General features: G+C 40.0%; 1 protein-coding gene across 4 annotated transcripts in view; it reads right to left on the bottom strand.

The window, feature by feature from the left end:
* The window catches only part of CDC42SE2 (CDC42 small effector 2), a 95558-nt gene that overhangs the window by 34755 nt on the left and 37205 nt on the right, over window positions 1-23598 (bottom strand). For 3 of the 4 annotated variants that reach the window (XM_042823075.1, XM_042823076.1, XM_042823077.1), the window contains one exon: window positions 8126-8444. In XM_042823075.1, the coding sequence (XP_042679009.1) occupies window positions 8126-8179 (54 nt within the window). In that variant the 5' untranslated portion in view covers window positions 8180-8444. Of the gene's footprint in view, window positions 1-8125; window positions 8445-13395; window positions 13540-23598 lie in introns of those variants that run through there. The other variant, XM_042823078.1, reaches the window with a different exon arrangement.

The raw sequence follows: 23598 nt of genomic DNA on the forward strand, positions 1-23598 counted from the left end.
GACACTGACAGTGGGGTCAAGTGCACCCTCAGCAAGTTTGCTGATGATGCCAAGCTGTGGAGTGAGGTTGACACAACACATCAGAGGGACAGGATGCTATCCAGGAGGACCTACACAGGCTTGAGTAGTGGGCCCAGGTGAACCTCATGAGGTCCAACAAATCCATATACAAGATCTTGCACCTGGGTTGAGGCAACCCCCATTACCAATGCAAGCTGAGGGACAAAAGGACCGCGCACAGCCCTCCTGAGAAGAACTTGGGAGTACTGGTGGATGGAAAGCTGGACATGGGCCTGACCAGGGCAGAATAGAGGGGGAGGATCACCTGCCTTGACCTGCAGGACACAGTTCTTTGACCTGGAAACCAAGACCCATTGGCCTTCTTGGCCATCAAGGCACACTGCTGGCTCATGGCCAACCTGTCATCCACCAGGACTCCCAGGTGCTTCTCCACAGAGTTTCTCTCCAGAAGATCACGTCCCAACCTTTACTGATACTTGTGGTTATTCCTTCCCAGATGCAAGACTCTACACTTGCTTTTGTTATACCTCATCTGGTTGCTTGCTGCCCGACTCTCCAGTCTGTCCAGGTCTTGCTGAATGACACCACATCAGCCACTCCTCCCAGTTTTGTATCATCAGCTCAATTCCTGAGGGTGGACACTAAGTCCCTCATCAAAGTCGTCGATGAAGATACTGAACGAGATCGGACCCAGTACTGACCCCTGGAGAACACCACTAGTCACAGGTCGCCGACCAGACTACGCCACTGATCACAACCCTCTGTGCTCAGCCAGTCAGCCAGTTCTCACCATCTACTCATCTTTCCCACACTTTCTCAGCTTCATTATGAGGATGTCATGGGGGACCGTAACAAAAGCCTTGCTGAAGTCAAGGTAGATGACCTCCACTGCTCATGGCCCATCTTTCCCTATCATGGAGAAGATCCCAGGATACTACAAGACTAAAATCACACATGGGAACATGTTTCCTCTAATTGTCTCACTATTTATTTTCGCTTCTTTGCATACTCCATTCCTTTATTTATCCTCCTATTTCAGAGAAGAATACAGACCCATGTTCAAACATGCCTCTTTCACAATCATCTTAGGAGTCTCAGAAGCACCAAGTGAAAGCAACATTAGCAGAGCTAATAAAACAGTTTTTTTAAAGAAGCAACACAGTATATCTGTCCAGTGTTGACAAAAGACAGGGGCTGAAGCTGCATGGTGATACATTTCTGTGAAACATGATGGTAATACCTCCATACCAAAGGAACCTCCTCAAATGCACCAATATACACTAACACTGTTACTGTAGTGCTCGGGGATATGCTATTAGAGGGATAATACCAGTGAAACTAGGTAAGTAATACGTTTTTCTAACCATAGTATTCACAGATCTGTTTGCAAAGGCATGGTTCAAAACCATGTGAAAGCACTTGAAAGCACAAATATGTAATTCTGGAAGGTCTACAGAGCAACCAAAGTGACCTCGAAGATGTTATTGTGTGCAGTCTAAACCAGCTTTCTGCAAAAACGATTTAAATGTCTCAGTGCCTCTATATGTTTTTCATTTTAAGTGTACTACAGTTGGAAAAAAACAGGCTGTACAGAAGATACCTGATACGATATGCCAGCATTTGGCTAGAATGAAGCAACAGTCTGCTCTTGCACCCTGCCTTTAAAGAGAAAAAGAAAACCCTGCAACTCAGAGGCAGTTGTGAATATCTCAGAAACACATGCAGTCACTCAAATATGTTTTCTTTTCTCACTAGTCATATGGCTTTAAACTTATGTTGATATCCACAACATTAAAGATGTCCCAGACAGCAGCACCTGTCAAAAATTATGAGAAAAAATATCACATTTCAGAGAACATAAATTTACAAACAACAGGAACATTTTAAGCTTCGAGCAGGGTAAATAGAAAATTAAGCAACATCCTGCTTTCAGGGTGTTTATTCTGAGACGCTGGTTGCTTTTAATGTTGCTGCAAGATGAGATGAGGCCTTCCCAGAAAGAGCACGCTTTATGGCAGAACATGAAAATGAAAGCTGGAACATCATTCACTCGGCCATGAAAAAGTTGAGATGTAGAAGGTAAAATGAAAGAAGGCACAAGAAACAGATGAAACTGGCTAGACATTACATTTCTTCTGAGAAACTGGATTGGATTACACTGACAGATTAAAGGTATCACAGGATTGGACACACATCTGCTATGCAAGTCTGTGTTTTTTATCTATTCTGAGAAACTTTAGAACAATAAATATCAGTATATTTGGATGAAAACCTAGCACCACTTCTAACATCCAAGTCTCCTGAATTACACAGTCCTTGCAGAGGTAGGGTGAGAACAGTTTTCTTAACACCTGTCTGGCTTAAGAGTTTCCTTACACTGATGGAATACTCATCTATATGTGCATGTCACAGAATAATAAAAATCCGTACTTATTCAGATGCATGCATGATGCATGTTCTGATTAAATCCACTTAATGCAATGGTGTGTGACAGAATGAAGGCTGTCCAGGACAACAGCACACAGTAAAATGAGCTCATCTCTGCGGCGGAAGGACAGCTAAACATCCATGGTGAAACACAAGAAGGCCAGCCCACAATGGTTTCTCTTTTTTTTTTTTTTTTTTTTTTTTTTTTGAGTTGTCTCCTGAAGGATAAATCACTTTATAACAAGCAAACTCCTACAACATACACATCCTTTTTTCTTAATTGGAAAAGTAGGGATTTGAAGGATTGACTGTTCGGTGGATCAATAATTGGTTGGCTGGACACAGCCATAGGACTGTGATCAATGGATTTGGAGACCAGTGGAGACCAGTCAAAAGTGGTATGCACTAAGCCCATCTTTATCAATGACAGAGATGATGGAACCAAGTGCAACCTCAGCAAGTTTGCAGATGACACCAAGCTGAGTGGTGAAGTCGATACACTGGTGGGAAGAGAAGCCATCCAGAGGGACCCAGAAGTAGGCCCATAAGAACCTAATGAGGTTCAATAAGGCCAAGTGCAGGGTGCTGCATATGGGTTGGGGCAATCCCTGGTATTTATACAAACTAGGGGAAGACTTCTTTGAGAGCAGCCATGCAGAGAAAGACTTGGGGGTCCTGGTGGATGAGAAGCTGGACATGAGCCAGCAATGTGTGCTTGCAGATGGAAGGCCAACTGAGCTGCATTATGAAAAGGGTGGCCAGCAGGGAGAGGTAGTGATTGTCCTCCTCTACTCAGCTCTTGTAGAATCACAGAATCACAAGGTTGGAAAGCACTACAAGATGTAGTCCAACCGTCCTACTACCACTGCTATCACAAGCACTAAACCATATCTCATAGCTCCTCATTCAGGCACCTCTTGAACACTGCCAGGGACAGCGACTCCACCACCTCCCTGGACAGCCATTCCAGTGCCTGACCACTCTCTGAGAAATAAAGTTTTTCCTCATATCCAATCTAAATCTCCTGTGGTACAACTTGTGGTCAGGTCCTGTTGTTGCCTGGTCCTGTTTGTTGCCTGAGAGAAGAGGCCAAACCCCTCCTCATCACAGCCTCCCTTCAGGAAGTTGTAAAGTGCAATGAGGTCTCCCCTGAGCCTCCTTTTCTCCAGACTGAACAATCCCAGCTCTTTAAGCTGCTTCTCATAAGATTTGTGCTCCAGACCCCTCACCAGTTTTGTTGCCCTTCTCTGGACATGTTCCAGGGCCTCAATGTCTTTCTCGCAGTGAGGGGCCCAAAACTGAACACAATACTCGAGGTGCGGCCTCACCAGTGCTGAGTACAAGGGACGATCACCTCCCTGCTCCTCCTGGTCACACTATTTCTAATGCAGGCCAGAGTGCCATTGGTCCTCAGCACACTGTCAGCTCATGTTCAGCCGAGCACCAACCAACACCCCCAGGTCCCTTTCCTTTTCACAGTCATCCAGTCACTCAGCCCTAAGCCTATAGCACTGAATGTGGTTATTGTGGCCTAAGTGCAGGACCCGGCACTTGGCCTTGTTGAACCTCATCCCATTCACCTCAGCCCAGCGATCCAGCTTGTCTAGATCCCTCTGAAGGGCCTCCCTACCCTCAGGCAAATCGACACCACCTCCCAGCTTGGTGGTATCTGCAAACTTACTCAGTTTGTACACTCAGTCCCCTCATTTAGGTCATCAATAAAGATATTAAACAAGATGGGCCCCAGTACTGACTCCTGGGGGACACAACTTGTAACAGGTCACCAGCTGGACTTCACTCCTTTAACCACTATCAGTTGAGCATGGCCCTCTCACCAGTTACTTACCCAAAGAAGGGTAGAGAGGAGGAGCTCTTTAACTGTCTCCACCTGAATCACTGGGGGTGTATTCTGCATAGCATCCCAGATTTCCAGATCAGGGCATAAAGTACCCTGAGGATAACTGATCTGCCTATTAAGGGCAGATGTAAAGAAGGTGTTGAGGACCTCAGCCTTCTCCTTATCCTCAGTGGTCACATTCCCTGCTGCATCAAACGAAGGATGGAAATTCGCCTTGATCCTTCTCTTACCACTGATATATTTGTAAAAAGATTACTCATTTTCTTTCACTGCAGAGGCCAATCTGAGTTCAAGTTGGGTTTTTGCCTTCCTAACTTTGTCCTTGCATACCTTGCTTGAAATCTCCCCAAGTAGCTTGCCCTTTCTTCCAGAGGGCATAGAGTCTCTTTTTCTCCCTGAGTCTCAACAGTAGTTCCCGGTTCATCCACACTGGTCTTTATCCCCTACGACTTGCCTTATGGTATTCAGGGACAACCTGGTCTTGCACCTTTAAGATTTCCATCTTGAGGAATGTCCAGGCTTCCTGGATCCCTTTACCCATAAGGAGCAAGGGACCTGTGCTACAAGCATCCTGAACAGGTTGAAGCTCACCCTCTTGAAGCTCTTGGACTGCTTCCTCTGTGCAGTGAGCGCTGATGATCACACAACTTCCACAAGCTGCTCAGAATGCCTCATCCTTCTCTTCATCCTGATTAGGTAGTCTGTAACAGACCACAACCAAGACGTACTCCTACAGGTCTTCCCCCTGATCCTTACACATAGACACTCTACTTTATTCATCATCAAAACAGTCTTTAATACAAAGGACCACACCACCACCCTTCCTTCCTCATCTATCCCTTCTGAAGACCTTGTAGCCATCCATCACAGCACTCCACTCATGACAGTGGTCCCACCAGGTTTCAGTAATAGCGACTAGGTGATAGTTAGCCTGATGCACAATCGCTTCCAGCTCTTCCTGCTTGTTGCCCATGCTGTGTGCATTGGTGTAGATGCACTTCAGCTGAGTCATCTGCCTCACCCCCAGCTCAAGCATCATTCCCCTTGGCTCATCTCTGGTGAGCCCTGTTTTGTCCCATTTCCCTATCATAGCTAGTTTAAAGCTCTTCTGATAAGCCCTGCTAGCTCCTGTGCTAGGATTCATTGCCCCCTTTGAGATAGGTGGGTTCCATGCGTGGACAACAGGCCAGAGGCTGAGTAAATTGCCCCATGATCAATGAACCCAAAGCTTCTGCCATGACCAGCCTCTGAGGCAGTTTTTCATTACTTGTGCTTTCCAAGCCCACTCTGTGTCCCTCACTGCCCCTGAAGGTATAGAACAAAAGATCACTTGCACTCCCTCTCCTTGAACTAAACTCTTCATAGTTCACAGGCTTCTCTGAGTGATTTCATCACTGCCCACCTAAACTATGCGTAATGGAAAGTAATTAGTGGACCGAATCTGCTTTGGGAGTTTTCTAGTTATTCTCTGACCCAGGCCTCAGGAAGGCAGCACACGTCTTGACTTCTTGGGTCCAGTCTGCATATGAAGCCCTCTGTTCTTCTGAGATGGGACCATGACCACCTTTCCTTATTTCCTGACAGAGGCAGTCTCTAGGTGTGAGGATGACCGCCTCTCCATAGGTTCCCTACTAGGCAGACCCTCCATTACCTCACCACTCACCTCCCCTTTAATTTCCAGCAATTTCTCAAACCTGTCACTTAGTGGGAACTGGGGAAGCAGGGTAGGCAGGTGGGGAGGGGGTTCCCATGACACCGAGTGACGACTCTCTTCCAACTCTCCTCATCAATCAGATCTGTCCGACTGTGACAGGGCAGGTGGTCCACTACCTTCCTGGGGGTATCTCACTGGCACCTTTCCCTCTGGCACCCCAGCGAGTCACTCCACCAGTCGATCTCCTGCTCACAATTCCTGATAGTCCTTAGTCTCTGCATCTCCTCCTTGAGCTCACCACCAGGCTGAGCAGCTCATCCACCAGCATGCTCACATCTCACACAGGTGGAAGCCCTGCCACCCTCTCCGGGCAGTAACTGGGTCAGGAACTGCCTGCAGCCATGAGCCTTCCTGTGAAGCCCTATCTGGGGAACTGTATCCAGATTTGGGGCTCCCAGCACAAGACAAAGAGCTCTTGGAACAGGTTCAGAAGAGGGCCACTAAGATGATCAGAGGGCTGGAGCACCCTTCTGAAGAAGAAAGGCTGCGGCAACTGGGATTGTTTAGCTTGGAGGGGGAATGGCAGTTCACGAGGGTGGATAGTGATAGGACAAGAGAGAACGGTTTTAAACTGAGATAGGGGAAGTTTAGGTTAGATATTAGGAGGAAATTTTTCATATAGTGGGTGGTGACACACTGGAACAGGTTGCCCAGAGAGGTTGTGGATGCCCCATCTCTTGAAGCATTCATGGCCAGGCTGGATGTGGCTCTGGGTAGCCTTGTCTACTGGCTGGCCACCCTGCACATAGCAGGGGGGTTGAAACTAGATGGTCTTTAAAGGTCCTTTTCAACCCAAGCCATGAGTCACGATCTACAGATCACTACATGCTGCTCTAATATGCCATGTATTTTTCTGGGCAACAGCTTAACTGTTTCACAAAGCTTGAATCAAGATTTTAATAAGGAGCAAGACTGGAGATTTTTGTAAACAAACAGAATATGCCATTTTACATCTCAGATTTTTAGGAGTCATATCTAATTTCAACTGAAATATACAATCCAAAACTATGCAAACAGCTTTGTGTACATACAGGGGTGTTTCAAGGGAGTTTCTGACTATGTTACTTGAAATCTCATCTCCTACAGTTCTAATGCACTAAGGTTGAGATAATATTGCATTCATTGGTTAGAAACGTTAATGGTCAAATTTCTAATATTTGCACTGACACATAAGGATCAGTGTTGCACTCAAGCTTTGAGAAGTGCCAATTCCTACCCAGTTTTTCTGAAGTCTTCAGATGTTAGATTTTTTTTAAAAATCCCTTGGTGTATGAATGAGAGTTTGCCCTCATTGGGGCTTCTCTAATGTCACTGTAATGCAGCTTCAGTAGTCATATTTGCAAGATAGCTCTCCTTTCTTTAAGTTCACTTAGCTTGACCTGGATGTCACGCAATGCAATGCTTTTTTCTTGAAGTACTAACCACAGTCTTAGTTAATTCCACCCTAAGCCGGCAAACTTTCTCCTACAGCACTGGGCACAATGTATATTCCAAAGAAACACAAGAATATTTATGTCTTTCCCCTTAGGTATACCTCTAAAAGTTCTTCTAACAAACTGGTGACTAAGAACCTTTTCATGCAACAGCCATTTCAAATTCTTGAAAAAGCTATCTTCACTACCTTCACTATTCACAGGTTTTATCTAAAAATTAACAAAACAACTAAGACTGAAATCCAAAAAAGTTAATGTTTAAAAGGACTGGATTTCACCCTGCTTTTTCTAAGAAAACTTCTTTCACCACTGTCCAGCCACACCTCAAGACAGGCTGGGGACACTGAGTCACAATGTCCAGATTTCCAGCTGCTCTCTGGCAGTACCAGGGTAGGTCACCTTCACGTTTCATTCCCCTTTCCCCCTCTACTGAATTCAAAGATATACAAGCTTCCATTTCAAAGACTTTGGACAGATCTGAGATTAAGAATAGGGAAAGCAAATGTGCAACATCCATCTAGAAGACATTCTTCTGTTCCCACTAAGCCAGTAGTTAACCCAAGTTAACTGAAGTTGGTCAAATGGCATTAATTCAAAAAAGCATAAAAAATCCATAAAATCTGCACAATGAAATTAATTTATGCAAAAAGCAGTGTTAATATTCATACTTACAGGCTGAGGCTGTTCTGCAATGCAGCAGTTGAAACACAACCAGAATTCACTCATTGTTTACAGTCTGAAGTGTGATCACAGTTGAGAACCAGAACTTGATCTCTATAAAAGTATCCCCAGGTCGCAAGTTCTTTAAATAGATTTATTTGTGACGGTTCTGATGTGGGAATTTTTCCTTTCTTGAACTCTTCTCTCAAGATACTCTCAGGACAAACACGATGTAGTTAAAAAGTTACTTCAGAAATCTTCTCTCAACAGACTGGTCCCAGCACCATGGAAATGTTACTTATGCTTCTTTGGTCCCTAGCGTTATGTGAACCTGAAAACAGAAGAACATCATATTAAAAAGAAATAGGATGCTGAATTTCATACTCCCAGAGAGCCACCTATACCAGTGATTTTGTGGTAATATCTTGACTACTGAATGAAGAGATGCTAGCAAACAAGTCACATACTAATTTCTTCAAAAACTACACAAAATGTCATATATTAGAAATTCAAATGAGGCTTAGATTCTAGTTTTTTATAATGAAGCAGTATAATGGATTTGTGTCCAATCTTTTGGCACTCAGTGTTCAATCTGTTTCTAGTTTTCTAATGTTGTTTTAGAAAATCACAATTGACTATACACCCCTTTAACTTATGGAATTCAGCCTATTGGCACTTAATTTATTTTCATTGAAAATTTACCCAGTCCATTCAGAGAGCAAGGACATAACACAGCTGTCAAGCAAAAAACAAGCTTTCCTACATCCAAACAAAAAAAATCTGCAAAAAGGATAAACTTGGTCAAAACAAAATGGCTTTATTTTCATTCTGTCTGTTCCACTGCTACATGTACAGTTGACCTCAAAAATAGGAGATTACTTGTAGAGCTTGAAACTGTTTCCTTAAACCTTCAAAATTCCTCACGTGGAACAACTGAGGCTCCAGATTCCAGTCACTCCTTTGCTATAATAATCTTTATTGGCTAATCTCCAACCCAGTTTCTTTCACTATGTTTGCAATAAAAATTCCTCTCAGATTTCACTGAAATCATTTGCCTTGCCATTAATCATACACTGGTTTGCAGAGAAATGAAATAGAGAGCATTTTGAAATTTTTACATATGTAATCCTAAAAAATTCTAAAGATGGCTGCATCTTCATTTAGATTCATTCAAATTTCCTATGTGTATAGCTATGCATTATTATTTGTATGCATTTTCTCACAGTATGAAGTAGTTTAGGACACCATGGGATATAGAATCATAGAATCATAGAATCATAGAATCACCCAAGACCTAAAAGATCATCCAGTCCAACCATTCACCTCAATGCCTTTCTTGCAGTGAGGGGCCCAAAACTGGACACAGTACTCGAGGTGCGGCCTAATTAGTGCTGAATATAAGGGAACAATCACCTCTCTGCTCCTGCTTGCAACGCTGTTTCTGATGCAAGCCAGGATGCCATTGGCCTTCTTGGCCACCTGGGCACACTGTCGGCTCATGTTCAGCCGAGCATCAATCAATACCCCCAGGTCCATTTCCTCTACGCAGTCCTCCAGCCACACCGCCCCAAGCCTGTAGCGTCGCCTGGGGTTGTTGTGGCCGAAGTGCAGGACCCGGCATTTGGCCTTGTTGAAACTCATCCCATTGGCTTCAGCCCAGCTCTCCAGCCTGTCCAGATCCCTCTGTAGGGCCTCGCCACCCCCAGGCAGATCCACACTTCCAGCCAATTTGGTGTCATCTGCAAACTTACTGAGGGTGCACTCGATGCCCTCATCGAGGTCATCAATAAAGATATTGAAGAGGACAGGCCCCAGCACCGACCCCTGGGGAACACCACTCACAACCGGTCGCCAGCTGGATTTGACTCCATTCACCACCACTCTCTGTGCCTGCCCTCCAACCAACTCCTTACCCAGCCAAGAGTGTACCCATCCAAGCCTCGGGCTGCCAGCTTCTGCAGGAGAATGCTGTGGGAGACAGTGTCAAAGGCTTTGCTGAAGTCTAGGTAGACCACATCAACAGCCTTTCCCTCATCCACCAGATGGGTCACTAGATCATAGAAGGAGATCAGGTTGGTCAAACAGGACCTGCCCTTCATGAACCCATGCTGGCTAGGCCTGATCCCCCGGTCACCCTGCACATGCCACACGATCTCTCTCAAGACGATCTGCTCCATCACCTTCCCTGGCACTGAGGTCAGGCTAACAGGTCTGTAGTTCCCCGGATCCTCCTTACGACCTTTCTTGTAAATGGGTATACTAGGTACATCTATGTATATATACACACGGTGAGGCAATTTTTAATGGGTGTGGATGAGTTGATTCTGTGGTACAGGAGGCCCACTTAGCAGCTGTCTATATCAATTCTCTACATACGATACAAATGAAGCCCTTAATTTACTGCACACAAGCCAAGGTACTGTACCATGCAGCCACAAGACAGGTACTTTCCAGTCCTGTTGGCTATCATGCACATGCAGAGACAGAGCAGTACCTTTTCTGTACTAAGTCGAAAGCCTACAGGTAGCCCTTCCACTTCTTACATTTCAAGAGACTAAAGGAGGGTCTTCAAGAAATAAATACATGCTGTGATAAAATCATCTAAATAAGAAACACTAGCAAAATTATTTCTAGCTGTGAAAGAGATCTCAGTAGTATTTAAAATAAGTTTATATGCATTTCTTACCTAGTTATCAGAATAGAAAAGAGAAAAGAAAGATATTTTACCATGCATCTTTATAATGAATACTATACAAAGCAAGGCAATTTGAACAGCTAAAAAAAATAATCCTTCCACATAATCTCTATTTTGTCAATCTTACTTCAAAAAGAGGCCTTATTACAGTGCTAATACGATTTACTTTCACTAGTTAGAAGATCTTTTCTACCCCCAAAATGACCATCTAAAAACTCCTAGTGTCACAAAGCTACAATAAAACATGGGAACAATCAACCAACAATGTGAAATGTAATACTGTAATAGTTCAAATAAATTTAGACATTAAAGGTCTGTAAGGAAATTCTAATGTCATAATTAGGTAAAGTCACATAATTTTCTCAATTTTTCTAGTCAGTGAAGGTTTGATTGAGCTCAAGCAGTAAGAGTATAACATAAAGCTTGTAAGAAAACACACTGCTCCCCCAGTCTCAGAATATGCATCCTATGTAATTATTTTCTGTACTTCATTCAATATGTATAAAACTGGAATTAGAACATGGTTAATTTCGGAAATGCATATAAAATTAACTTTTTTTTTTTTTTTTTTGGATCCTGTAACTGTATAGCTTATCTCTACTTAAAATTAAGGCTTCTGCTATTCAGAAGATGGACTCCAAAGCTGCTCTGAAATGGAGCAATTCTCTCCTAACTCTAGCTACTCAAATTATGAGCAATTGAAAAATGAAGTACTCAAACTTACAGCACTCTGAAGCTTAATACACCTCAGTCTGCATAAGTTATATAAACAAGTGTCTTGCACTGGTCTTCTCTTGTTGGGCAAGTGATGCAGAATTTTTATGTGCAGCTCTTGAAGTTCTAACAATGACATAAATTTCTCACCACTTCTTTTGACAAACTCCACATTTTGCATATCAAGTTCGTATTTTCACAGAGGGTTAATTTTCTCCCATGCTCTTGGAAAGCCATGGAAATTCCTCTGCTGACCAGCCTGTTCAGCTCCATGCTAGCAGCTAGCACACTCTCCTGCTTGCTACAGCTTTAAGCACCGTGCTCACCTGAAGCCCTGAGAAAAAAACTGAAAAGATTGGCTATGCTACTCTGAGCCCTGAATGCTTTTCCTGGTTACAAAACACTCAAGTGTGCAGAAGACCTCCTCAACCCAGTCACATTCATTGTGCTCGACTTGAATCCTCACAGACACGATTCTCTCTAAAACTGACTTTGATCCTGTGTGAAGAGCAACTGAATGCCAAAATTAACCTGTTATTGCTTTAGTAACAAGCATTTTTTTCTATCAATTCTCTTCTAATTTTTTTTTTAAGGTAGAAAGAGGAAAAACATCTCAGAACTCTGGAGAAAAACTGACTGTAACTGCATCCTTTAAAAGGTAAAAAAAACATTCACAGGTATTTATTAGAGTGAAGGAATTTTATATACCTCACTCTGCTATACATGCGTTCTTTACAGTGGACAAGTTAATATAAAAGACCAGACACAAGTCTGCTGCACCAAAATGGAAAGAAAATGCTGAAGGCAAGAAGAGATACTGACACTTGACAACATGACTCTTGATCTTATGCTGTTACCAGAGCCTTTAAAGAACACACTGAAACAGGAAAATTGCTTTTTCAAATTACTGGAAAGAAAAAGATGACCACACTGACCTACGTCTACAAGCTGGGCAATTATGCAGTACCAGTCCTTCAACAATTTGATTATAAAGTGTTTCTATAGACCTGGACTATCGCAAATCTGAACACATATTATAAGATTCTGAAACAACACCTCACAGCTTGTTCTCTGCTTTGTCACATTATCCAGCTGTTAACATGGCATCATGCGAAGAACATATTCATCTCTGTAGACCTGCCAGATCAAGCAGACAGTACCTGGGCTGTTTGAATGCAGTTGAAGCATGCAGTTCAAAAAAAGCACTATTACTTCTCATTTTTGCTCTTTACATAGGTTTATGATGCTCAGAGAAGCAGAATATCACACAGCTCAGGCTGAAAGCCCAATGTGCTTATTCTGTCTGAACTACAAGGACAAAATAGTGATCGGTGTCGAAACATCTACTTGCTTTTTTCCACTTTGAACTTTCCGAACACAAAGCCATATTTTATAGCACACAATTCATATTAGAAGAGCATGTAAAACTACCACGCCAAAATTCTTTGCTATGTTTCAAGTTTCTTATATCTTACCTATAACTTCTATTTTACTCCATTTATAAGAAGTATGGAAAAACAAATACATAAAAAGAAGTATGCATCATTATTTAAAGTGGAATAATGAAAATGAGCTTGCTGGTTTCCAAATTTATTCCACAGAAGCTGATCTAATGCCAAAAAAACCAAAAAAGATAATGTATTGCTTACTGTTAAATACCAGTCACAAAGGTGGAAAGTGCAAAAACTATGTTAGCAAGTGAAGGGTGGAAACACATTTTGTTATAGTATCAGCAGTTTATCTTATTAAACTAGAAATAAATTTTCTAGGCTAACAAAAAAGCAGGAAATACGAAAGGATAAAAAATGAATCGTACATTTTCCCCCTTGAGCTTTTCAGAATTACTAGCAAAAAGGAATTAGAGAGAATTTACCTGAGTTGATCCAAAAAGGGATACACTGCATTCTGTGGAGAGTACAGTTGTAATAAAGCTACTTATTAATTATGTAGGCTAAGAACAGCCCACTGTTCTATTAAGTTTCTTTCAAGGGTCAACCTTCTATATCCTCTAGCTGCATACTGTTTGTTATAGCTTCAGACAGGAAGTGTGGTAACAAGGCTCTCACAATTACTTAAAGCAAATAAAACCACAGGAAGAGAAAGAAAATGAGTGCAGGTGTTAATGTCTGAATTTTAACTAACTTGCCTCAAAGCTCAGACTACCATTTAAGGAGAGGGGGAAAAATTACTAAAAAAAAAAAAAAAGAAAAAAAAGAAAGAAGTGAAGTGTACACAAAGTCATAACTAAGTATGCTATGTCATATTATAATGCATCTGTTATGCTTAAGTATGCATACAGTAATGGCTAGGACTACTACATTTTTTTTTTGTCTCTAATAGTTGATAGGAAAGAAATTTTAAATATGTATGTATACATATATATATATATATATATATATATTTTTTTTTTTTTTCCTTAAAAAAAAAAAAAGAGCTATTGTAGAGTGTTTTTTTGTTTGTTTTTAATTTTTTTTTCATATTGTCCCATTAATCTCTATTATGGCTGTGCCATTTCTTCTTGCTGCTTAGAGGATACGCTCAAGTGGCAGCAACAAATGAATGACATTAAGCTGCACCCAAACCCCAAACTAACAAAGAGGTCAAGCTTCTGTACTCTTTCCATGCTGTTTAAGCTGTAGCAACTGAGGGATGCTTTCCAGATCTCAAAGGAAGCTGGAAGTGTTTCCTTCCTTGCCAACCTGGTTTTTAAACTACTTTTTGAAACAAAGCAATATGTAGGACAAGCAATATAGGCTTAAAAAAACCCCACTATCTATTGAAAAATGTGCACACATTTTATCAGTCTGCCTTGGCAGGGCAGGGCAGTGGCAATCAGGCAATTCTTCCTTTCCCCATCAGCAAAGCAGATGCTGCAGGGGATTTTGCTGCTGCTTTCAATGGATATCTCTTGCACTCTCAGATGCTGAGATATCTGAACTGCAAGGAGCTCTTGCCAGATCAAAGATGTTATTCAACATCAGCACAAGCTAAGTAATGCAAAAATCCCTTTTCCACTTCCCTCTAACTTTCCAATATCTATCTCTGTCCCGGCAATATACTTTGAGACTTAGTTTCAAAACAATGAAGTTGAAATTCTTCGAACTTTGAGTTAAGACTTTCTTGTGCATTTTGAACACTGAAAGTATAGGTCCTGACTTTGTTTTAAAATAAATATTTATTCATATATTGTCTTATTTGAACATTATAACTAAATCTGCTTAGAATTAAAAGATTTTATTTTAGTGTTTTATTTGAGGATTACTGGTTGTAATTTATCATCCCTCCCTCCCCTTTTCTTGCCCTCTCTCCATACTTAGAGTGAAATAGTTTTCATCAGTTTATTTCCCAAAGTAACTTGAGAACAGGTTGTACTTCAAATCAAGATGAATACAAACTAATAGCCATGGAGGCCTAATAAAATTGCTTTGTTTCCAATTGAAAAATTTCAGAAAATATGGTCTAAGATGAAGATTCCCTTACAGCTTACTTGAAGGAAAAAGTTGTTTTTTTAAAAAAAATTCTTGTTGTTGCTTATATAACACTGTCAATCTCATATTTTACTGGAACAGAAATGCTTCAAGTTTGTTTGTGTTCTCAGTTGGTAGCATGCCAACAATGATTTCCCTGCAACAAATGCACCCACTTAACAGGAGGGAAGGCAGCAAAAGATGCAGGAAGGGAGCTACAGCAAGTCAGCCAGGTATTTTTTTTACCAAGTCAATGACTTAAAGAAAGCATTAAAATAGGTACAGGAAGGAAAGCACACTACACGGTCAAAGAAAACAGCTCACTTGGTACAAGCAGTAACATTGTGGGTGCTAGTGCAAAGTTTAAAGAAGAGTACCTTTAAGCATCTTCAAAACATACCGGTAACAGGAAGCTCAAACAATTGTTTTACCACTGACCACTGTCCTGATGGTTCACTCTCCACCCACAATTCCCTGTGTTCTAATCTCCAGTAACTGCTAAATGTCGTTACGTAGTTCAGTTGAATGTCCCAGCCTCCAAGGTCCCTATTGCCCTGTGCACAAAATTAACAACTGAAATAGACAATACTGCATGTGTCTCATCAAAATTCCAGTATTGTTCAGTCAGAAACAAAACACTTTTTCAAGATTTAATCAAATTTTACAGGCAATACTGTATAAGTGATTGTGCATGACAGGCAAGCTCTTGCCCAGTACTGATGTTTTAAAGCTGCCTGTGCCTTCAATTAATACTGACATGGGACCAATGGAGCTTTCTGACAGGACTTGTATACACAGCTCATACTAGTTCCTCTGTAAAGATTTGTCATACATATAAACAGTAACATTCTTCTTTGAAATACAGTGCAAAACATCAAATAATTCTGCACTTCGAAAATACCTGAAGACTAACAGAAAACTAAGATCTAAAGTTTTTATAAAAACGATAAAGGAAATTCTAAGACAAAATAGATACTTTTTGTCATTCTTAAGACCTAGTCTAGACATAATGTATTTTCTCCTATCTAAGAAAATCTATTAATAACGAGTGAAAATCTTTAAGAACCTACGCTAAGCACATTGCTATGCATACAGGAAATCTAAGTTCACGATTCTTATCAATTTCCACTGACTAACAGGATTTTTTTTCCTAAACCTTCAGTTGATCAATAATATTACTACTTAGCTAACACTTCCTGTTGAAGGTAACACAAAAGAAAACAAGAGTGGGTGAAAAGAGAAATTATTTATCTTGACAGGTAATACCAGTCAGAGGGAAAAACTAAGGAGTCAAAAAAGGCAGGCTCTGAACAAGGCATAATTTCCACAATGAATGGCAACAGAAAATCTCTATGAGCAACCCCCCATTTTTACTTCTAAATTGATGACAGGAATTAGTCAGCATCTGGGTCCCTGGAGTTCTCCATCTGAACACTGTAGTTTTACAACAGTGGAACAACAGCCTACTGAAAAACAAACAAACAAACAAAAAGGAACCACGACAAACTATTTGTTAGGCCATATGAGTTAATCAAGGGACTCTTATCTGTTGTTCTAGTATGATAATAGGTAAAAAGAATTATTCACAGCATTTAATATTCCTTTTTTCAAGGAAACCAACGTTCCAAAGCCATTTCAAAGGAAGGTTTAGGATAGAGAAAAGAGTAAGTGGGAATCAATGGGGAAAAGGCCATGAAAACTATGAGTAAATCATAGAGGCAACCCTTCAACAGAATGGTAAGAGCTTCATTTCAAAAGAAAATAGGAATATGGAACACTACTATTCGTGATACTAACTTACCGTTGTAACTCAGCCAGCCTTGCAGTAAAGCCTGCCATCCTATCCAAAGACACGATAAGCCCTAGAAACCTACTGTTACCATCTCCTTGCCTCACATCCAAGAGCAAAGCAGTTCTGAGACTGACAACATAATCAAAGCAGAGCCAGGTTCTGTGGGATGAGACAGGAAAGTCTGTTTGGCAGTACAGGATGCCAGGAAGGCTGAACGTCACTGGTGTGTGGAGCCAGGTGCACAGACTCCATTCCCACCTTCCCTGGCACACTGTGTGAGAGGACTCCCTCAGGAGGTTCTACTGTTGCTCACTCAAACCAAACTCATACAACTACCATGCATACCTCAGAATAAATTAGGCTGCTAAAATAGAACCAAATGGGCTTATTAGGACTTGATCACCAAGACAAGCATCTGGAGCTACACCAGTAGACTAACGATGTAGGCCTCAAAAAGTATGCTCTAGTCAGAAACAGACGTACATGTGATAACACTTGCCACAGCTGCATTTGCTGTGAGACAACAGCAAATGAAAAACACACGAGAAACTGACTGAAGTTTTGTCTTCTTCCCATCAATACCTAGAGTCCTGCTAAGGCAGCACCACAAAACACGCAGCACAACGTAACATCCTGATGCCAGGGTCAGATTTCATCTCTCCATACAATTATATAGCAAAGGCTGTCTCCTCCCAGACATTTCTCGTCTCACTGAAGCAGAAAGAAAATCTAAAAATAGCTGTAGAAATGAAGAAGCTGGGTCTGTGTAATATAACCTATATCTTCCATAATGCAGTGAAGTGTCCTAATTCTAGAAGTCCTGAATAACTGACAAAACAGTAAACAAATCATTTGTGTTTTGTGTTTACCTCATCGTAAATTTAAACTAAACTGCTAAGAAAGAAGATCATGTGGCTTCCACAGTACAGGTAACCCCTCCTGTCAATTTCTAAACACCAGAAGCCTACAAAATACTATGACTCCATGTGTCTGTGTCTGTATGAAGCCACACACAAAACCTGTAACTCTGTAACTGCGATGGTCAAAAAATATTTGATTCACTGGGGTAAGATCATCACGTTATGTGCAGCAAATATGACAACAGCCATAAAGCTAACAAACTCTTACCTCTACGATCCTCAAACAGCACACCTAAATAAAAGAGAACAATATTGGAAAAAAGTTTCTAGGTTAGATGGTAAAGAAAATTCGCTGCAGTCAGAAATGCAGTCAGTCTGAAATGAGATTTTAATAGGTCAACAATACCTTTTCTTCTCCTGAAAGTAATGATTATTTTTCAAAACAGGATGAGATTTAGAGAGGAGAGAAGGATGGAGAAAAAAGTTTTCAGGAGATTTTTGCCACTGCAATTGTTTATGCTAGGTTATTCCACCTCTCTCTTTTGGAACAACCTTCAGATGCAGCTTGATTCAGACAATTATGAGGAATTATTTCCAGTTTCTTCCCATTCCCCCAAGGTTGTGAGCGTCACTGAGAATGATACTTAGTATTCAGTCAGGATCTTTACAAGAAACATTTCACCTCAGACAGCTCTTGCGTGTCTTTTTTTAAAACACTGATGTAATGTTTATCTACTCACTCAAAGGCTGGAGTATAATAAACTTATTCACAAAGAAAACAGTGAAAATTCTCAAAGATTTTAGTTTTGTGATAGATATGCATTTATTAATGTCATGCTTGAAAGTACAAAACAGGTTTGTTGTTTGGCATACTTATACACAAGAGCTTTACCAAATAAAGGTTTATTATAGATCAATAAAGCTTAAGAATTCGGGTAGAGATGTGCAATTTTAGAAACAAATATTTTGAGAGAAAAGACACTATGCCATAACATACATAGAAAAACAGTCAAGTGAAGACACAAACAGCTTGAGATAAAGATACGTGCTGTGCAAGACATATTTCTAGTGCTAGAGAACTTTCAGTGGAGATACCAGAATTGTTGACCTAGTTAAAAAACAAAGGCAGATCCAAAATGTTCCAGAAACATTATAACAAAGTATATATTCTCAACAGAACAACCACTCCTGTTCTGAAATCCGAAAGTACAGGAAGTTAAATTGTCTTGTCACAAACGACCTGCTTATCATGCCAAGAAACGATGAATTGTATTCCCTATGTACCCACAAAAAGTTCAAGGTCACTGCAACCAAAGCGCTGATTTGGAAAATGCCCTGTGGGTCATATTTCAGCAGTGGTTAAATCTTGAATTTTATTGCCAACGTAAAATCATCTTAAGTGATCTGGCTTTCTTTTCTTAACACCATGTATACAGTAGAATATGGCTCACCTGCGCTGGTAACAAACCAGTGAGCAGATAAACCTGGATCAAAAGAGTGTAAATTCTTCAGACTTCAACTAATTTTAAGACAAGTTGTACATAATTGGAAATGCTAAACAAGTTCACTTAAGTTTTGCAATCTTAAAGTTGCTGACAAAACCATCAGCAATATGCAGGGCTTGCCTGCTCAATACTGAAGTAACTTCATATATCTCAATTCTGAGTCCATGGCTCGCTATAGGGAAGTAAGCAGGCTATGCACTAAGTCTACGCTGACACCAAATAACCACAGGATGACATATTATAACCCCAGAGTAAACTTTCAGCTACATTAATTACAGTTCTCATACAACAGAGAGAAGGTGACATGTAGTTAGAAATTACATTACCACGTATACGCTTAAGAAACAGAGTATCATAAATAGGTTATGGTTTCCACAATGCAAACTCAGTCTGCCAACAATTTAAAGCATGTTTTGAATTAATTTCAATGATAATTCCTTGCACACCTGCTATTATCTTCCCCAACAACACTTCTTTTTATTTGCTCTTAAGCACATTTAGCGCTAGTAACACCCTTCCAATCTCTTCATAATACATGCTAGAGTAAATTCATATCACACAATAGAAGTTACAGTCACTATGGGAAGAATTATTACACGACATTTGCAAAGCAGAGCCAGGCTGGCTACTCAGTGTGTCCTAGTCAAAAGTTAATCAAAAGAGTATTTCTTACTTCTAAAAGCACAAGCTGGAGGGTGTGTGTGTGTGGGAGAAGAAGTAGATCAGAAGACATTAAGAATCATATGACAGGAGACTGATTTTCATGTTTCAATCACAATCTAAAGAGTGGCTCTAACAAGGAAGGTACAGATTGCCACATTTCCTCCAGTGATCCCAGGGTCATAGCTTTCAACACAACATCCACTGCAACAAAAATCTTGTTTGACATCCAAGAATACTGCAGTGCGAAGAAATCAGCCACTTTAAAGCAAAGAGCACACTCACTAGCAAGCTCACTCTCTTCTTCAAAGGACAATAAAGAAAATCTAAACAGCACAACATTTTTCTCAATTTACTTTCACAGTCAATGGTTTAATTGTTAATCTCCTTGTGAGTAGAAAATTTTTCCTTGTACACTAAAATCTAACCCCTGGAAAAAATATCTGCTTCTCAGATGTGGTCTGAGAAACATATCTTCCACTATGCGACCAGGTGGTCAGAAACTGATGTTCCAATCATACTCTCAATTGCAGAGATCAGGAATCCTGACAAGGCTCTCGTTATAGTAAAGAAAGATTATCACGCTCCTCAGATCTTCCTAACAGTCTTGGCTCACATGACTAAATGGGAAGTTCTGCTTTGGATTAAGAAACATCTGCACAAAACACTCCCAAAAAAATCCTAACTCCCTCAAAAATCTCCCCAAACCACACTGCAAATTACCCCTATCCATAAGCACGGGCTGTAGGTGAGAGAGCTAGCTGCCACAAGCAGGCAGGCTGATTTCCAAGCACCCCACAGAGCAGTCAGGACCCATCCTACACCAGCCTCGGAGCAAGACCCCTCACCAAGCATCCCACCTGCCTTGCAAACACTATGCCTCGACCCTTGGCATGGGCAGCTGGGGTCACCAAGAGCTAGAAACATCACTGTTTTTAAGATAAACTGCTGCATGTTGCTCTGTTTCATGATAGCACCAAAGCTGCTTTGCATGAAAACTAAAATAATTATTTCCAGACTAATGCAACAACAACAAAAATCTGCACTTAAAGGATCTGTTTTCTCCCTTTTCTATTGTAACAGTTTCATGCATGAAGTACATTTATGGGTACAGGGCTATTATAAAACATTTACTCCTTTCATTATTATTATTATTATTTTTAATCAGAGCTCAGAGATGCTTGTGCAGTTTCAACATTTTTGTGTAACACTGCTGTTTCAGTTTCAAAGATGAGTTTTGTTGGCCTCAAAGGGAAAAAAATGATGCCCATACATAATGCATACATGAATTCCTTATTTAGTTGATGCTACCTGGAAAGTCCCATGCATATTAAGATAGTATTTTCAAACACCACAAGCAACAAAGGCAGAGTAATTAATACACGAGTACAGATTTTTTTCACAGATGAATGAATATCGAACTTAATTGCAAAGGGTAAATCTTGCTTATTTATTGAATTTATCTCAAATATGAATGTTCTTTTTAAATTTGTGTAGTCATAATTTCAGATGGTGGACGGATGCATAAAACTCTCCTTTAATTAAAAAAAAAAAAAAAAAAAAATTGTTTATTTTGTGCAAAAGCATTACCTTTGAGGACAAGTTTGACAACTAGTACCCTGTCCTATGACATTCAGCTTCCATGACCCTTTCCTACTCAAATACAAATTTAATCCATTCAACTTAAGCTAGTGATTATACAGCTTAGCAGTAAAAGCAAAACAACAACAACAAAACAAAACAAGAAAACCAGAAAAGTGATTATTAGAAAAAAAAAAACTTTGAAAAACTTCATAAATTCTTACTGAATTACAAAACTGCCTCAGTAGGCAAGTGGTGGAAGTTCCAATGCGAGTCATTTAGTACTACACTGCAGAAAGCATTAGTTAAAACAAACAAACAAAAAGCCACATAATGGCAAAGAAATTAACAAATGAATGAGTATATCTTTTCCATTTGATTCTTAAATTATTCTGTGGGAAAGAAATCAAAAGATCTCCATGTAGAACAAAGCCATATTAACAAAAATTTAAAAATGACTCAGTAACATTAAAAGGGCTGATAAAAACTCTGAGAACCAATACCAAATAGGCAGAAGAACTAAAACTCTGTTTTTGCAGCATTTTAATACATGCCTGTCTCTTGATCTCGTGCTATGGTGACTTCACTGAATTTCTGAAGTCAAGTTTTTGAGTGGAGTGTCGCAGCAAGCCTGGCAATTGCTAAATTACTGAAAAAATCATGTGTACAAATGGTTGCATTATTGTTAATATCTTTGCTTATAATTCATCATCATGCATCTCACTGCTAACTACTCAACAGGAGTCTTATTGCTAAATATTTAACAGGAATCAGTTTAACTTCTAAAAAACAAGACACACAACTGTGAGGCAGGAAATACAGGTTCTATTCTTGGCTTTGCCATAAATACACTGACTTTGAGGAAGTCTCCTGACCTCTTCGAGTTAGCATGTGTGTGGGAAACTAAGGCACAGTGATCGTGTTATCTTATGAGTCAATATAGCTAAGAACATTCTTAATTATAAGTACAAGAGATTTCCACCAGTTCAGTATTTTAGCAGAACTTGAAACTGCACGATGGTAACACAGCGAGGGCAATACTTCCCCCAGCAAAACAGGCCATAAGGAAATGTTAGTTTTTAGAATTCTGTATGTTACTCTGAACTCTGAAGTTGCCAGTAACAATCTGCTTTGTGAAACAAAACAAAAAAGAAAACACCTGACTATGTTGTGCTGGTAACTTAGAACAGGGATAATTTTTAAAAAAGCCTTTCGTTTATCATGTATCTGCTTTCTTTGTATTCCAGTAACATACCTATGAAGTCATGTACTCAGAGTGCTTCATGAGAAAATTGCATTTTTTCAAAATGAAATCCTGTCAGTTATTGAATTTTGTTGCTTAGAATTAATAAAATATATGGCCTTTTGGAGATAGGACAGCAATACAACATACTGCTTCGTAGCTAACACTATTGCACCAAGACAGGTTTTAGTGTTTGTGTAGGTGGAAAAGATAGAGAATGCAGTGACCTGTGGAAATGCAGACAGCACTGCACTTTCAAATGTATCAAATTCAATGCACAGACGTACAAAACTGAATAATTTTGTATTTTATTTGCATGAATTTTCTTAACATAACAAGATCTTAAAAAGCCTAATCAGTATTCCCAATATTAAGATTTTATAGTCAAAACATGAGACTACAGATTAGAGGCAAATGCCTTGCAAATGAGAAACCATAGAGGAAAAAAATAAGCTGAAGAAATGTAAATATGGCTTGGAAGGAAAGCTGACTTAAAAGCTTACTAAAGCTGACCTACAGCAGTTACAGTTTAGGAGAAAGAAAAAAAAACACCGTCTTTACTGGTGTATGAATTTGTCAGTATGTCACCATGACAGAAATCTGCATTTCTTTATTGTCTTTTACCAAGCACTGCGAAAAAATGCATTCTTGCTCAGTCAAAAAAAACCCCACAACAATTAATAAAGTCAGTGATGTCAGCAGTTGACTTGTGGCTAGTCACATGCTTCTCATGTGTTTTGTATTTAGTCAAATTTTCAGGTTTTTTAAAAAATGGTTTTTAATATAACCATAAGGGAGTAAAAAAAAGGTCTTAAATATCAAAGTTTGCTGTGAGGACAAACATCAGCTAACTCAAGAAAGTCTTGATTTAAACACAAATAAGTATTACATGAAGTGGGATGATATTTCTTCTAAACTGAAAAGAACTCTATAGTATTGCTATCTTACATTCTACAGAAAAAGAAATT

Source organism: Centrocercus urophasianus, unplaced genomic scaffold, assembly GCF_019232065.1.
Source record: "Centrocercus urophasianus isolate 14NV4802_14NV808 unplaced genomic scaffold, USGS_Curo_1.0 seq_21, whole genome shotgun sequence".
NCBI lineage: Eukaryota > Metazoa > Chordata > Aves > Galliformes > Phasianidae > Centrocercus > Centrocercus urophasianus.